This window comes from Papaver somniferum, chromosome 10, assembly GCF_003573695.1.
Source record: "Papaver somniferum cultivar HN1 chromosome 10, ASM357369v1, whole genome shotgun sequence".
NCBI classification, from domain to species: Eukaryota; Viridiplantae; Streptophyta; class Magnoliopsida; order Ranunculales; family Papaveraceae; genus Papaver; species Papaver somniferum.
In genome coordinates this window covers 21,962,865-21,981,100 of record NC_039367.1, presented here as the reverse complement: position 1 = coordinate 21,981,100, position 18,236 = coordinate 21,962,865, and the positions used below count along the sequence as shown (strand labels likewise).

General features: G+C 36.5%; 1 protein-coding gene and 2 long non-coding RNA genes across 4 annotated transcripts; 1 reads left to right on the top strand and 2 right to left on the bottom strand.

Annotated features, from left to right (window-relative positions):
* The first annotated feature begins 992 nt into the window (after window positions 1-992).
* On the top strand, window positions 993-2,243 carry LOC113315389 (F-box/kelch-repeat protein At3g06240-like). Its single transcript, XM_026563676.1, has one exon. The coding sequence runs from the start codon at window positions 993-995 to the stop codon at window positions 2,241-2,243; it is 1,251 nt and encodes a 416-aa protein (XP_026419461.1).
* Window positions 2,244-11,155: 8,912 nt separating this feature from the next.
* On the bottom strand, window positions 11,156-12,522 carry LOC113317595. The gene is made up of 3 exons (XR_003343681.1): window positions 12,232-12,522; window positions 11,594-11,645; window positions 11,156-11,419 (listed from the first exon to the last, which is right to left on the bottom strand). It is a non-coding gene; the product is annotated as an uncharacterized LOC113317595 (long non-coding RNA).
* Window positions 12,523-13,398: 876 nt separating this feature from the next.
* Window positions 13,399-16,193, bottom strand: LOC113317594. Of its 2 annotated transcripts, none has more exons than XR_003343679.1 (4): window positions 15,585-16,193; window positions 14,668-14,812; window positions 14,389-14,450; window positions 13,399-14,038 (listed from the first exon to the last, which is right to left on the bottom strand). It is a non-coding gene; the product is annotated as an uncharacterized LOC113317594 (long non-coding RNA). The 2 variants fall into 2 exon arrangements; XR_003343680.1 differs by having other exon boundaries at window positions 16,015-16,193.
* Window positions 16,194-18,236: the final 2,043 nt, after the last annotated feature.

Genomic DNA, 18,236 nt, shown 5'->3' with positions numbered 1-18,236 from the left:
TCTTCAAGTTTGTCAATCTCCTTATCGAGCGCATTCTTTCTCATCTTAATGTCATTGGATGATCTTCGAATTCGATTACCATCTAAGGCCTCAAATACCATTAAGATACGGTTCCATATCTGCTCTTCGGATTCCGATTTGTGGAGCTTGTGAACACGATCATGAGCAGTTACCACAACCCACGCTCTATAAATAGCACAATCTTCTTCTTCGGCAAAAGCAATATCCATGTTTTTTGTTATGAAAATTAAAACTGAAGAGAGGAAAGAGTTTGGTGCAATTGGGGTGATAGATATGAGTTTCTTCATATAGGTTTAGGGTCCAACGGCTCTTTTTGTTTTTCCCAAAAACTCCAACGGCTAATTTGACGAAAGTTGAATGTGGAGAAACCAATAATCGATAGATATTGTATTTAGCATATCTACCGATTATGGTAGCTTTCAAAATTTGAATTTGGGGCAACTTATAATCGGTAGGTTTTGTAATATATTTAACTCCCGATTAACGGTGCATCCAAAACACGAACCAAGTGGTTATGGCTGGCTGTGTACACTCCCGATTAATGAACACAAATCATTCTAATACTGCACCGACTACAATCGGAAGTCTGGGAAATATTTTGGCTTCCGATTGCAATCGGAGGATAACAATGTTATCATATCCTCCGAATATATAAGGGTAATTTCGCCATTACGAATTACGCGAGATAAGGGCTGGCTACATTTTCCCTTTGGGTGACCTTTTTTGTTTTATTGTTGGCCCCTAAATTCTTTCGAGTGGCCCCTAAAAACGCGAGGAAAAAAATCATGGTCCCAAAAAAAAAATGGTTCAATTATTTCCAGCGCCCCCAATTATGCGAGAATATAAAAGCAATCTTTCATGTTAATTTGCCATGTAGTTGTTCTTTTCTCTGCGGCTGAAGACAACCCTAATTTACAGTCTTTCACCATTGGTAACAAGTGGTAGAAACCTGATTGAAAGATTAAGGCATAATGAAGTTTAACAAACAAATCCTAGCTACTCGTTCTATGCAACTGAAACGGAAGAAAATTAAGAAGAGGAAACAAAAGAAGAAACCTCAGCAACCACTGCAGGAACTTCCAGAAGAACTCATCCTCGAAATTCTTCACAAGTTACCCGTCGAATCTCTCTTAAAATTCAGGCGTGCCTGTAAGAATTGGAACACCCTATTCAGAAACCCTAACTTTTCCGACAATAACTCCAATTTCCTTATAATATACAAGGAAAAACTATACTCAATAGATTATGATTCATCGGCATTGTTGTCAGATATTGATAATGCACCTATTAAAGAAATTCGTTATCCAGTCTACTGTGTAGCAGATAAATTAAAAATATTGGGTTCTTGTAATGGATTGGTTTGCTCAAGACATTGTGGTGGTGTAGTTTGGAACCCAACTACTAATGAATATAAAGTAATACCAGAATCATCATTTGTACTACCAGTTAGATTTTGGGCCATGTCTTTTCCTGGATACATTAGCTTTGAGTATGGGTTTGGTTATGATGCATTAAATCAAGATTACGAGTATGTAGAAATCGTGGGTAGTTCAACTCGCAAGGAGTCTGAAATCGATGTCTATTCGTTGAAATCAGATACTTGGAGACGAATCCAGTATACCCAGTACCTAGTTTCTAATGGATATAGTGTATCAGCACCCGGGGTGTTCTATAATGGCGCTCTTCATTGGATTGCCAAATGCTATTCAGGAAACAAACGCAAAGTTTTAATTGCTTTGAATGTTGGAAACGAGAGTGTTCAAGAGATCCCACAACCAGAAAACTTGGGAGCTGGGAAATTTGGTGCTTATAGATATGTCAGTGTGCTGGATAATTGCCTAGGCATGCTTTGTAGTAGTCATGTGGATAAGGATTATGGAGTGAGAGAATCCTGGAAGAAACTTTATACAATCCCCACAGTCATTGATGTTAAGTCTGTCCGGTCAGTTCAGTACTTGAGGAAGATGGAGTGTTTAAAAAACGGCGAGATTCTACTAACAATTAAACAACATGAGGTTTCAAATTTGGCTGGTGAGAAGGCTTTGGTTTTGTATAACCCAAAGGAAAGAACAACTAGGATTGTGAAGCATAATAAGAATAATGGTTTCCAAGTGGAGACTTATGTGAAGAATTTAGTTACACTCAACTCTGGTACATATTTGGGGGATAAAAAGCAGGAAGAGAAAGATATGTGGAAATCAATGTTATGCACTATGGATTGAAGCAACATTGACACATTGTGTTCCCAAGTAGACTTATAGACAGCTCAACCTCCAGAGAGCTTTTTTTCAACTTAAGCTTTTCGACCTGTTGAAGAGCTTTTCTTCTCCCAGATGTTATGTTCTGGTTTTGAATTGTAAGAGTCTTAAATTTGATGGTTATGTTATCTTTATATCCATCTAGCTTCCTATCCTCTAATCCTAAAGCTGCTGCAATTACAAGCAAGTACATAGGATGCAGTCATGCAGATCTTTGATCTGCATTTGTCGTAAGCGTGAGTCATTCAGTCTCTTCTTATATCTGTTTATTGTCTTAAACTCTTAATTTTACCTTTTAGTATCTTATCTGTTTCTCGATCTGCATTTATCATTATAAATGTAAGCTACGCTCTTCCGGTGGTCCAATACAATTTCAATGCGTATATGTTTCTCTTTCCCCTTATGTATGCATATGATTTTAATTAGAGTGAAACTGGATCTGGCAGACTGTTTTAGTGATTTAGTTTGTTGCTGATGTTACTAAAATTCATTAATCATGTCTTCATTTGTTTTTTTCGAAATGTCACGAGTATGCTAGCTATTAGAACCTTTTGAGAACTTCTACCTGTAAGAACACCAAAGCCTATGCAGTTGATATCTATAGCACAAGGTCATACACTATAAAACTTGGACCACCCAGAAGATTTTTGAAAGAGCGCTTCATTGGTTTGCAGAATACTGTTTAAGGTTAGAACTCTTCAAATAAAATTTAGTTTCTTTTAATGTGGGTGATTTTTTTTGTAGTTTTAATCGATTATACGAGTGACTGTTGTCTTTACATGCTCTCCAGTCTCTAGTAATGTTCAACAATTGTTTTTTCGGATGAGCAACCCAGGATTGAGGAGTGAGTGAATTTTGGAAAAAGTGTATGACATTAACTATTGGAACTTGGATGTACCTCAAAATCATATCTGGGTAGCTTGTGTTTTGTCTGTACTTAGTGTAAATTTGGCTAAAATGAGTCATAACTCCTAGCTTATTTTATTGCATAATAGAAGTAGAACTTTTTTTGCCTGGAGTCACGAGTCTCGTCCAGAATTGGCTGGCCAAAAGTTAAACATAACATACTTCTAAAGCTTTAGATTTCATTTTGTGCAGTCAACTGCATCTTCCATATTTAATGTCCCATAAATGGGGAGCTTCTTTGTCAAATGAAAAGTACTGAAAAAGACCCCATTACCAAGGAGCCATGTCAAATGATCCCCATTAGAGCATCCACAGTGGGCGAGTATAACCAAATTTATGGATGAGATCCTAACACAGTGGGACGGAGTAAGAGCATCCACAGTGGGCGAGTATAACCAAATTTATGGGATGAGATCCTAACACAGTGGGACGGACTAAAGATCAAATTTGGACCAAAGATCAAATTCCAGACCAAATATGGTCGCGACCAAATCCCAAATTCTGATATAGTCGGGCGTAAACTTAAAGTACGTTTGATGCTGGGCGTAACATAAATTTACGCTTGTTAACGGGCGTAAACCAAATTTACGTATGTTGGTGGGGCGGAACTTAAATTTACGTTTGTTGCGGGCGTAACATAAATTTACGCCTGATGAGACGGACAGGAGAATTCCGCACGTTGCCAGGCGGACACCAAAATTCCGCCTGTCTGGGGCGGACACCAAAATTCCGTCTCTCTGGGGCGGACACCAAAATTACGCCTCTCTGGGGCGGACACCAAAATTCCGCCCCTCTCAAACGGACATTTTATTTACGCCTCATCAAAGTTATGAAACATGAAATGAAAATTTTCGAACGTTAGAATGATAAATTTTTCGAACGTTGGCGTTGGAGATTGCGTAGCAGATTTTTGACCGTTGGTAAGATATTTTTATCTTTCGAACGTTTGAAATTGAATGTTAATAACGGGTTTATTTTATACCTATATATACCAGATGAATTCCTTTCACATTTTCATATCATTCGTTTGTATTCGGCAACAAAAAAATAATATCAGGAAAAAAAAATAGTTTTCCATATTTCAAATCATTTTGAGAATTTTCATCGAATCGTTTTTAATGTCAACACCACGAATAGCAAGAGGTCCAAATTTTACGACAATCGAAGATGTCACGATGTGTAAAATTCATTTATCAATATCTCAAGATCCCGGCGTTGGAGCCGATCAATCAGAGATTGCGTTGTGGACTCGTATCAAGGATGATATTGAAGCTCATTTACCGGATAAACCAGAGCGGTCTTGGAGTTCCTGGCAAAAACGATTTCAGGGAATAAGTAAAGAAGTGGCGTTGTTTTCGGCAAAACAGGCGGAAGTTGTAGGTGAATATCATACGGGATGGGGTCCGGAAATGACCGTGAGTATTCTCTCTGTTTTGAAACAATTATTTTCTAATATTGAGATGCCCATGAACCTAATTGTTTTTAAAAACATTAACAGCTCGAAGAAGTAAACAAACGGTTTAAGGAATGCAATCATGGAAGAAAATTTAGGCACGAAGAGTGCTACCCAATTGTCATAGAAAATATAAAATATAATCGTCGATCGACTTTTGTTTTTGATACGACGCACGATTTGGATAGTAGCGTGAATACCGAGGAAGATGGCACTCAAGTCGAGTCCGGTAACGACACAGATAAAGGAGACATAGAGAATACATACCTTCGTCAGATGGGAAAAAAAGCAGCTAAACGACTGAAGAAAACCGGGCGAGAGAAATCCACGAGCCAAGAGGAATTGATGGGAATAATTATTACACAGCAAGAAAATTTCAATTCTCATTACCGGGAACAATCAAGATTCAAGATGGAACAAAAAAAGGCTGAGTTTGCACAAAAACAAGCTGAGCATGCTGCTAAAATAGCCAAGGAGGTCGCAGACGATGAATTTCGCATCATGATGATGGATCTTTCCAAATTGGATCATGTACAAAAGGAGTACTTCGAACTTCGAAAGGCTTTAATAGTACGGGACAAAAGGAGCCAATTATAATCGTCAAAACGGGATAGTTCGAACCTTAAGTATTAAGTCTAATAATAAGTGATAATAGTTTTAGTAGTTTATTTACGTTTTAATATGTATTAATTTTGTCATTAGTCGTATTATTATGTAATATTTGGGATTTAATTTTATCTTCATTTAATTTAATCAACTTTAACTTATTTTGTAACATCTTACTTTAATTTACCAAGTGATGAGTATATGAAATAGAGTTAATACATTTCAATAAAATTATTCGTTAAAATAAAATCACATAATTTTTTCATATGGGAAACAACATTTAATTCCAATATTTTGTCCTCGTCTCCAACCTTTTAATTCCCATATTCTGCCCATATATGTTCGATTAAGTCATCGCGCAAGCGAATATGCCTATCTTTGCTGCGCATATGACGTCGGCGTTGCTCAGCTCTAATTTGGGAAAACTCCTCACTGTTGCCTCTTAATATATTAACCGGTGTCGGGTTGCTACGATGATCATAAACATGTGTCCATTCACCGGGTAGACGCTCATCCTCGACTATCATATTATGTAAGATAATACACGTTTTCATGATATAGGCAAGCACATCTGGATTCCACATTCTAGCAGGTTGTTTGATGATTCCAAACTGTTGTTGAAGTACACCAAATCCCCGCTCTACGTCTTTTCTTGCACCCTCTTGCATCGCTGAAAATATCTCTTTTTTCCTACCAAGCGGATGTTTAAACGCCATAATAATAGTAGCAATTTCTGGATATATTCCATCACCTAGATAATACGGCATGTCATAAGAATGACCGTTTACCACATAGTTCACCGGTGGTGCTTTTCCCGTGACCAGACTTCGAAAAACATATGAACGGTTCATCACATTAATATCGTTGTTAGAGCCTGGCATACCAAAAAATGCATGCCAAAACCATAGATCATACGACACCACCGCCTCCAACACGATACTTTCGCTCCCTTTATACGCGGTGTAAGCCCCTGATTCGGCAGACGGACATTTATCCCATTTCCAATGCATGCAATCTAGGCTACCTATCATCCCTGGAAATCCTCTATCTTTGTTTTGGTTGAGCAACAACTCAACATCACCAGCCGTAGGTTCACGCAAATATTCTTTCCCATACACATTGACAATCGACTTGCAGAACCTCCGAGTTGCTTCCAACACCGTGGTTTCGCCTATGCGTAAGTACTCGTCTATTGCATCTGCCGCACATCCATAAGCTAACATTCGCACCGCTGCAGTTACTTTTTGATGAGGGTTTAATCCTAAAACTCCACACGCATCGGGCCTTTGCACAAAATATCTGTCTTCGGCGGTAACACCTTCCACTATTCTGTTAAACAATTGTCGACGCATCCTGAATCTTCTGCGAAAAACATTAGGTGGTTGGTTTGGATACGGAGAAAAATAGTCGTTCCACAGAAGTTCAGCACCAGTCTCACGATCTCTTGGTATTTTGATACGAGTTTGAGGCCATTTAGAATTGGTAACAAGGACTCCCATACTAACGGCCATGTTATTTTGCATAATTGCTATTGAATCATCGTCCGAGGAATAAAAACTACTATTAGAAGAAGAAAAAGAAGATGAAACAGAAGAACAATAGTGAGCGGTATTCTCATATGCTTCCATATTCTATCCGAATCAGAATAAGTGTGTGATTGTAAAAAGAGGTGTGTTGGTATTTATAGAGTGAGTGACGGAGATCACATGCTTCCATTTTGTAACATCTTACTTTAATAAATAAAATAACATAAAGTATTTGACAAATTTTGTAAACTGTTTGTCAGTGAGGTGTTTGTCGTATTGAAATGACTAGTCGGTGAAATTTGATAAAGTATTGAACTGACTACTCGCTGAAATTTGATTGCCTATTGAAATGACTACTCGCTGAAATTTGATTGCCTATTGAAATGACTACTCGCTGAAATTTGATAAAGGATTCAAATAACCACTCGCTGAAATTTGATAGAAATTTGATTGAGTATTGAACTGACTACTCACGGACTACACATAACAAAGATAAATAACATAATAAATGTCTAGTATGACTACACATAACAAAGATAAATAACATAATAAATTCAAAGCTAAACCATATAAATAGTCATCACCGGCTAAACATTTCCCGTATCCGGAGGCGCCGATCGCGGTGGGATAAAAGCCGTTCTCGGAATGGGCCTGACCGAGGACGTTGAAGATGATCCTTGACTCATAGAACTCCACACTTGTGGGGGCAATGTGGGGGAAAAGGCGCCGAATCCAATGGAAGGTTGGATGGTGTGTGGCGTTCGGAAAAGAGACAGTTGATACTCCAATTCCGTGATCTTATTATTCTGGTTTCCTATAAGTTCATCTTTCGCTAATAGACACTCCATCCTATCTTTCGTTTCTCGTAATGTAAAATCTCGAAATTGTTTAGTAAAATCAGCATATTCTTGGAATAATGCATAACTATCGCCCTGTCATGAAAAAATGAGATAGATGAGATTTTTTTTTTTTTGAAATAAGCAATGTAAAGTTGAACGAACACTTACGGGCGATAATTGTTGTTGCGGTGGAATAAGAACATGTTCATCTGGTTTTCCAAGTTCGGTAGAATAGAAGTCACCGCTATACCCAAATGTTTGGACCTCCCAATCAGGATGTGTCACATATTTTCTGAAATTAGTAACCTTTTTCCAATACTCTAAATATACTTCATACTGCACAACTTGCACCACCTCGGTTGCATCAACAAAACCGTCCGCTAGCAGGAGTTTTGCTTGGTCATCACCCAAATGCCCAATAATTACATGTAGTCTCATGGGAACAGCAAACGAGGGATGGTTTTGCCTCCAACATCTTTCTCCTAAATAAACATTATGCTGTATAACCAAAAAGGGAATATAATTGTAGTGAGTACGTTATTAATTAGATAAATAACGAAAAATAAAAAACTATGTTATTGACGATTAATATTAATGATATAATATAAAAAATCATGTCTAACTCACAACGCCATTCCAAGAAAATATCCATCTCGAGTCCGACAGCTTCCTAGCAGACTTTCCCATCTCAGAACTGAGGACGTCGGTGTATGATTCCCATGGGTGCCATGTTACTTGGTCAATCGTCAGCTGATTCAGTAAAATCCTACAACGAATAATATCATTCTGACACCTCCTTCCATTCCATCTGGAAATTACAGGCCATTTCTGTTCATTACCGGTCATTGAGATGTCTGGTCGACATATGCCTAGGTATTCATACCCCCAAAACTAGTCCATAAAATTAATGAATCAAATTAATATATCCAAGGAAATAAACTTAAATGAAAATATACTTTACGTTGAAAATTAAAATAAAATCGATTACCAAAATACCTCTAATATTTGGAAGGGCCCGCTTAGTGCCTTCTGTTGTTTCCTACAAGCTTGTCGGAGACCTGCATACAATCTCGAAAAGGCACTACCGCCCCAGTCAAGGTCTTGTATTTTATCAATTTCTTCGAAAGCAGCTAACCATCCAGCATCAATATAGTTCTTTGCATTAGGAAAGAAAAATTGACCCAAAACATACATAAAAAAGGCAATTGCTATTCTATGGGCGAGGAGAGAATCTTCATTAGCCGCCACCAACTTATCTTCTTTGAAGTATGAGCTTAAATATGTAATTGTAATTGAGTTTGATATCCACGACGCGCCTCTTTTTCCCTGTGTGATATCCGGAAAAATCTTCTCACGGACATAGTCAAATTGGTATAGGCTCGAATCATACGGAACTACATAACCATCACCGATACTCAGTCCAGTTAACATGACCCAATCTAATGGCGTGAACCCCATCTCACCAAATGGAAAATGGAACGTGTTGGTTGTATCCCAAAACCTCTCAACAATATAATCAACAACGGCATGTTGGGTAACGTTACACTCTATGTTCAACAATTTTTCCCACCCCGCTTTTTCAATCAAATATTTAACTCTAGGACAATGTATTGAAATAAATTTATAATAATGAATTACCGATGCCAGACATCCACGATGTTTAAACTTAAATGTTGGTGCGTCTGAAAATGTAATGTCTTCAGTAGCGTGCGGCTTATCATCTTCCACTATAGGAAACCTCCCTAACCCGGGGACGTCGACCTCCTCAATTTGACCGGTAGAGATTAAGTTGTAATCAGCTTCGGTAGATTTTTGTCTCTTGTTGGTCTTTTGGCGACCACTAAACCTCGATATAAACTTGTTCATTCTACGCACAAACATGTTAAATACAATTTCATAATTAAAAGACCAATCCACGAACCATAATAGACATAAATTTAACCGAACAAAATTTCAACATCATAAAATTCCATAAACATAAATTTAACCAAAAAAATAATTATCCAATTAACTATATTTATAACTATTTATAATTAACAAAAAATTCAATTAAAATACGAAACTAAACTAACAAAAAGATAAATTATATTAAATCACGTAACTAAATTAACAAAAAATAATTATCCAATTAACTATATTTATAACTATTTATAATTAACAAAAAAATAAATTAAATTACGAAATTAAATTAACAAAAAAATATATTAAATTAAATCACGTAACTAAATTAACAAAAAATAATTATCCAATTATTAATATTTATAACTATTAAATAAAACAAAAAATTAAATTAAATTACGATTAACCCAATTTTAATAAGATTTGATTAACCCAATATGAATATCCAATTAGTAATAAAGTCTGATTCAATTTTCAACGTAAAAACCCTAAATAAATTCGAACAAAAAATACAATACCTGCGCATATTATTACACAAATTGAAATAAATTCGAACAAAAAATACAATACATGATATTATTATTACACAAATTGAATAAAGAAAGTAGAAAATACATACCTTATAATGGAGTTTTTAGGGTTTTTGTGGAGTTTTTAGGATATCTGTACGGTTGGTAGATGGGAATGGAGAAGAAGAATATGAACTGAAGAGGAGCGGTGAAGCAAACAAGAATATGAACTGTGTAAGAATATGAACTGTGGAAGAAAATGAACTGAGAAGAAGAAGGCTCGTGTAGAAGAGATGGGTTGTGGTTGGGAAGGAGAGGCGGTATTGGTGGAAGGTGCGGTTCATTAAGATTACGCCCGATTTGATCGGACGGACAGGAGAGTACGCCATAACCCTAAACCCTAATGAAACGGAAATTTTGGTTACGCCCGTCTCAGGCGTAATAATATTTTACGCCTGACAAATTCATCACGCGGACAGAAGATGTCCGTCCGTACAACTCATCACGCGGACACCAAAATTCCGCCCGTCTGATCTCACACGTGCTGTGTGACCGTGTTTAACTCGGACGGAATTTAGTTTTACGTTTCTTCGAGCGGTCATTTGGAATCCGTCTAATCAACGGGCGGAATTTAAGATTCCGCCCCTTACCAAACGTAATTTTTATTTACGCTTGATAACAAACGTGATTTATATTTACGCCCGTTTGAAACGTAATTTATAATTCCGCCCAGAAATGAAACGTAACTAATACTTCCGCCCGTCTTCATGCGTAAAACTGTTTTACGCGCGACCAAATTTGGTCGTCTCCCCATAACGTCACACACCAGACTAAACTCAAATTTGGTCGTTTTTTTTGGTCTTTGATCTTTGGTTATACTCGCACCACTGCAGTTGCTCTTAGGCCATTACCGAAGAATAACTGTGGGCATTAGTGAACCGTCACAGATGGGAGCAACAGCTCCTCCCAGTGACCAAACTCGTAGTTCAAACTCCACACAGTTACAGCTTCCAATGCTAAAAATCAAGATTTTACCACGGTCGAAGATTATAAGATTACTGTATATACTCCATAAAAGCATTTAAAGGAAACCAGAATGGCAGAAAGAGAAAGAACGAATAGTGACACAGCTCGAGCTCATAAAGTCTAGTTTTACCCCCTTCAGAGGTAAATTATATAAAAACGCAAGTAATAAAGGTTGAATCAGTTTCGACCATCACAAAAAGCCTTGAAAAAAACACTGTAGTAGACGTGCAAAATGATGTGTAGATAGATTATATACAGGAGCGGCGAACATGATCCCAGTATATATGTACCAAAAAATGCAGCAAAAATCCAAGTGTCGTTTGCTTTATTAATATTCACAAACTCTTTCTCTTCGTCCCTTTATGTGATGAACCTCCTGTAAGCAGGAGAATGGAATATGCGGTTACTAAACAAGCAGCAAAAGATTTGATTTTGGAAAATTAACAAAACATCAGGACCAGATAACAAAAATACAGCATCTGCTATAAGAACATAGATACACCTCCCAATTTTTTTAACATGGCTTGGGAAATTTAGAACGGAGAACTACCTTATCAGTTGAAGCACTAACATTTTTCCTTATAGCTGGCAGATAGAGTAAACTGCATTAACGAACGAGATTCATAAAGAGATATAGAAACCAAATAAGAAAGAAGATGAGAACATGATACATAAACGAGATTCATTGCATCATTTTAGAATCCTAATAAATACAGGTCCTTTATTCTTCCTTCCAAATTTCTAAATTTTGAAGTTACCACAGTAGTACGATTTGGGTTATTGGGTTATGGAAGAGAAGAATAAAAACATATGAAAGAAAGGTAAAATCAAAAGTATTCCTATAGCTATTAAAAGTTTAGCTTTTCATGTTCAGGAGATCCATCAGACGACGAGAACAACTATGATACATAGTGGACATTGTAAAGTTTTCTAAAGGATTTCTCAGGCCGAAAAAACCTTTGGAGCTTTACAATATCAAAGACATTCTCCATGAAAATGTATTGAGGATTTAAAACTATATTGATTTAGACAACCATTTGGTAGTTTTTATCCTCGTCTAGTTTCCTCTGTCTAATGGGTATCCATTGGACGAGCATCATCACTAAGAACAAAACACTATGAGAATTTATCAAGTAAATAAAAATCAACAAACACTAACAACTTAACTGATTGAAATTCAACAATTACCTTGGTCACAACAAGAGTCCCTAATCAGCAAGTTAGTCGGCCGGTCGAATGTAAGTAGCGGTAAAGAAAAATCGACAGGACGATGATAAAAACTATCAAATGCTTGTGTAGACAACTGCTTGGTAGTTCTATCATCGTCTAGTCTATTTTCCTCTGTATAGTGGTATCCTACTTGCATGTTGCACCTAACTACCAGGTGCAACACACAGATCCAATACAAAATTAGCTGATCTCAGAATTTTCAGATCCTTCTCTCATGTCTATGATCCGGATTTCTCTGGCTCTTTGTTACAGGGCTTAACAGGGAGAAAGAGAGATATGAAAATAGAGAAGTAGAAGAGAGATTAAATAACGGGTTTTCCTTGTTTTACTAGGGTTTTGAGTTCTATCCATATATAGAAATTAGAGAAAGAGAAGTAGAAAATAGGGTTTTTCAGAGTAATTTGGGCGGGAAACCGGATCCTGCAAGATCTTCCGGAGGAATTAGGTCCAGACTAAACTAACTAACCCAATCAGCAATCGGGTCGGTCGGTTGAAAATTATACGCGGGAAAACCGGAGCCCGCAAGATCTTCCGGAGGAGTTAGGTCCAGACTAAACTAACTTAATCAGCAATCGGGCCGGTCCCGTCGGGGTCGGATTAGTTTTCAACGGGGATTAGTTTTCAACGGTTGAAATTTATACTACAAGGTTACATATTGTTTGAGAGAAATGTAGCCCAAGCAATTTACGAAAAAATAGTTGTAATTTGTAATGTTTGGGGTTACGGAAATGAATCAAAAGATTGCGCAAAAAAGAAAAAAAAATACATCCAGCCTGATTTTTTACTTTGATACATAGGAGTATATGATTCAATAGAAAGGCACCTGATTAACAAACAAGGTTTGGGACCCAATGTCTAGATTTTGATGGTCCACAATTGGTCCAATGATTTTGGACCTGATGCAACTGGAATCTTTACCGTAACATTGTCATCGACACGGAAGATGAAATGCCTTCAGCTCACCACCATGATCCAGGTCACAAAGCAACAGATATGTGAGTGAATCGACAAGAAAGCCTCCCTGTTGAGAGATAAACTCTCTATATTTATCTGGAAGTTTACCACCTTAAATGCTGAAACAAATTTGTTTCAACTCATGCCCATGTTTTTCTAATTCATTTAACATACCGCTCTAATCTCTTTAGAGACATTTTAAAGTACAGATTTGTGGACTTGCCGGCAAGGGGCAATTCAGCAAGTACAAACATTGAATAGTTCTCACTTCTGCAACTACTCTTTTCTTGTTCTTGATCAAATGAAAGGAGAGATGATCAAGATTATACTCCGTAAAGCATCTATATATAGAGAGAACAGAAAGGCAGAAATAGTCATGATGCCTCGAGCTTATAAAGTCTTGTTTTTCTCCTCCCTTCAAGGTAGAATTATATACAAAACACAAGTAAGGTTGAACCAGTTTCAACTATCACAGAGACTTGAAAAACCACACTGCTAATAAATGAACGCCTACGATTAAAAGCAAAATATAGTAGAGTGGCAAACATTTTATAATAACCATAACCTCTTCCTCTTCTTCTCTTTATGCATGAGATAAAGAGACTTTTACTAAAATATAAGTAATGCTAATTTCATCACCCTGGCTCAATGTATATGCGCATTAAGTCCGCTTGATCCTGGAAATAAGTTTCAGGTTGAAGGTAGAACCACGTTAAAAAGTGAAAAAAACCTTAATAGAAGAAAGAGAAGATAACTCATCATCAGCATAACCGTCTTCCAAGGCATCTTTCTGCATCCTAATTGATTTATCCTGCCGATTTAAAAAGGTGACGATGAGAATCATTTAAAAGGAATCTGAACTCAATAAGTTTTAAAGACACCTATGGACTTAAATGTTTAAAACCTTGGCTTGTCTCTCCGAAATCAACTCTGCATCACCCTCAATTTCATCCTCAGCATATGAAGCTGTAGGAGAATCCTTCTGCGGAGAAGAGGACAGGGATTTGCCCATATGCATTCTCCACTTAATTATTTAAAACCATGAAACTAAATGAGACGTATATCATAACAGGTGAGTAACTACAACACCCATTCTCTTAACATCTACATCTGGGGGACTATAAGCTTATGCTTAATGCATGGATGAATATTAATACATACTCAAGAAGATGCTCAAGGTCTTGCTTTCCCAAAACCAGAAGATCTTTGCAAAACGCCTTGACCTGAAAAGACAAAGGATTGAGAAGTAGTTAAGAACACCAGCGAATTGACAACAACAGCAGCGAAAATTTGTTATAAAATATTAACAAAACATTATGACCAGATGACAAAAATGCAGCATCAATTATAATAAATGAAATATCACCATATTAAACATAGATACACCTCCTAAATTTTAAACATGGCCCAAAAATAAAGAAATTTAGAAAGGAAAACTACCTTATCAGTTCTTAAACTATGATCCTTTAAATACGGATCATTTAAAGTAAAAGGAAGCAGCTCTATCGAAAATGTCACGCAGACTCTCCGACCACACAAAGGTTGTAGCACTAACATTTCTGCTTATAACTGGCACATGGGTAAACTGCAGCGTCGATATCAAACAAATGAAAATTCATAAATATATTATTGTACGTATGGAGATATAGAAGCCAAATATGTGGGCAGATGCGAACATGATACATAAAACGAGATTCATTGCATCATTTCAGAATCCTAATAAACACAGGTCAACTATTCTTTCTTCCAAATTTTCACAACATAAGGTTCCAAAGTAGAATGAGTTTTAGGTTATGGAAGAGGAGAATAAAAACAAATGACCACTAGAAACTGCTTACACACTTATCATGAAATTAATTCAGGTAATAACCACTAGAAACTACATGGTTTTATGCTCAATCAGCCTACAGGAATAGTATTAACAGAGAAAACATATGTTCTCCTGGGAACTCCAAACATAAAATTCCCCTGTAAATGCGGAAGCTTAGAAAATCATAAGTCTTATGTTACCAATAAAAGAAAGGTGTAGTGGTAAATAAACAGAACTCTTACATACCCTAGACAGTAGATGACGACATTTCTTTCAAGTATCAACAACATCAGCATGGGGTTCGATTTTACTGGCAATGAACATACTGAAAGACTAGCCTTGGGGAAACATAATCATTTGTAATTTGTTTGATAACAACAATTAAGATAAAAACAACAACAACAACAACAACTAATTGAAATTCAGAACTTCAGAAGAAACTATTTCAAAAGCTTTTATTCGGTTTGTTAACAAATTAGAACCTAACAGTACCCAAATTCCAATTTCAATACTTAGCCACACTAGCAGAATCAAAATATTATGTTACCTTAGTCACAAAAGTCCCTCGGGTGACAAAAACTCCGTTGCTATTTTAATTGACTTGATAACCAAAGTGGTCGGTCATAGCTTCTTCAGCTATATCTTTATCTTTACGACCAACATTAGGAGAGCCTTCATGTCATACCACATTAAAAGTCTTAACACCATTTATAGGCATATGTTTTGCAATAGTAGCTCTACATTTAGCAGTAGTGATATCTTCTACAACTGAAATTACACCTTGAATAGCTTTAATCGGACGAACATCAACACCAATAACAAAACTACCTTGGGTGCAGCACAAAGAATCTAATACAGATTTAGCTGATTTCAGAAATTTCAGAAATTTCAGTTCAAAATTCATCTAAGCAATTTAAAAGCTGATCCAGATCTATAACCTTGTTTTAAAGCTAAATGAGACTCTGAAGCATGATTACCTTCTTTCATCTCTTTGTTTCCTCTCTTCTCATTGTTACGGGGTCTGATTTCTTTATCTCTTGTTACAGGCTTTAAGAGGAGAGAAAGAGTTTATCTGGTTTTATTAGGGTTCTCGGTCGGAGGGTGATTTGGGAGGGGAAACGGTAGCTCCCCCGTTAAAACCTGACTTTTGGGCTCGGGTTAGTTATCAACGTTGATTTTGAATCCAAATTTGTGCACGCCCATCCGCTTATAGCTACGCTCCCAACAAACATTTTTTTTTTAGTTAAAGAAAAATGATCACAAGGAATTTCAAGCAAACAAAGTATTAAAATTTTCTTTAATTTTCCTTACTAGTTAGAGGTTAAGGGGTTTGAGGTCTATTAATTTCCTCTCCCAACTTTTGCAAATGGTTATTGGGTATTAAATTTGGCAGAAAAACCAATCTCGCCTCACATTAATTCATAAAACTAACCCATATAAATCCATTATCAGTTTCAGTAAAAACCAAAAACTTAAAAAGCCAAAACAAACAAAAAAAAAATGTTTTATTCTCATCTAATCTTTCTAAATTTCATAAATCCTAATCAATCTTTTTTTATCTTCAAGTTCGACGATCTCCGAGCCAAGCAAAAAAAGGTAAATCTCCATCGACGCGTTCTGTTATTAGCATTTATTCATTGATTTACACGTTTGAAACTTCAATTCCGAAAATCAAAATCTTTGACATAATTGGTTTATGTAGATCTATCGTTTCTGGGTTTTGTTATTCGTTCCATGAAGAGCATGCATAGGGATCAGTTTATAGGATGACTAGCATCAGCCGGTTCTGAGTAGAAATCATAATGTAAAAAGACATCACTATGATCGGTTTATAAGTCTATCAACATAAACGGACTTTGGGAAGATTTTTTTTTTTTGAACTCTGTGTTCTTAAAATCGCTTTTTATGTACTGTTTAATGTACCGATTATGGAAACTGATTGTTCATTTTCCATTTCCCAATCGGTTTTTATATATGTGTCTTATCCACTGATTTTTAGGGTTTCGTTTTCCTATGTGTTTTTCTTATTAGAATCGGATTACATATGTTGTCTTATGGACCGACTGTTGAACTTTGGACTTTGGTCACTTGGCCTTTTATTCTCTAGAGCTCCAACAAGAGGCTGTTGACATGACACCCTAGGTCATGGTACCTATAAGCCTCTACAAGTTTGGCTATGGCTGTGAGACCCATCTGGAGCAGTCACTGGCTGACAACCTTGCATTGGAATAGCTCGTTGAGCTCATCATGTTTGCAAGGAGAATGAGGGATGTGTTTGAATCTCGGAGGGCACGCGACAAATACTTGAATAGTCTGTTTGAAGAAATGGATGAAATAGAAGCTGCAATGCAACTGTTACGCTGGTGATGCTGTTACTCTGTGACGTTGATGCTCTCTTAGATATCATAAGTGTAAGATATATTTTAAGACTTTTGGTGGTCTAAATTTTTAACAATTTTTTGGATGATTGTGGTTTATTAATTTTTTGATGATTATGGTTTGAATTAAAATACACTTAAAGTTTTAATTATAATTATGTATGCTTCAAACTATGTTTATGCATGCTTCAAACTATGTTTTGCAAATACGGGCAAAAAATCGGGTTATACGACTGCACCTATAAACCGATTTTTGAGGCTCTATCGTGGAACCGATTTACGTGGGTGTCAGTATAATCCGATTCTTTATGTCTCGGAAATGTCAAGTTTTTGTATATTTTTTTTATTTTAGCCAGATTTGGATTACATGCGCAACTACATAAACCGATTACTGTCGATGAAAAGTTCAATTCTTTTTATTTTATTTTCAGGCACAATCGGTTTATGTTGCGAGCATAAAGACCGATTCTACAGGGCGTAAAAACATAATCGATTTTTTTGGAATTCGAAAATACCGACTATGCTAAATTATTCACTTTTTAAAAAAAAAAAAAAACTAATCCTTGGGATCTTTCTCTATATAAAGAGACCTCATACCCTGACCCAATTTCCGGCAAACTTTCTCATTCTATTCGCTCCTACTCCATATCATCAAAGCATGGTACGCTGAAAGTTGAGTTGTAGATCACTCCTTCGTAAGGGTGGAGACAGAGACCTTTTGTGCAAAGATATATAACAAATTTAGGAAAGATTATGGGATCCCGAGGAGAATGATAGGCACCAAGTCATCCAAAACGCAATAGTTTCTTTTATAGCTATCC

Excerpts from the sequence above, each read along its gene's own strand:
- LOC113315389 (XM_026563676.1), top strand. The coding sequence starts at position 993 with ATGAAGTTTAACAAACAAATCCTAGCTACTCGTTCTATGCAACTGAAA.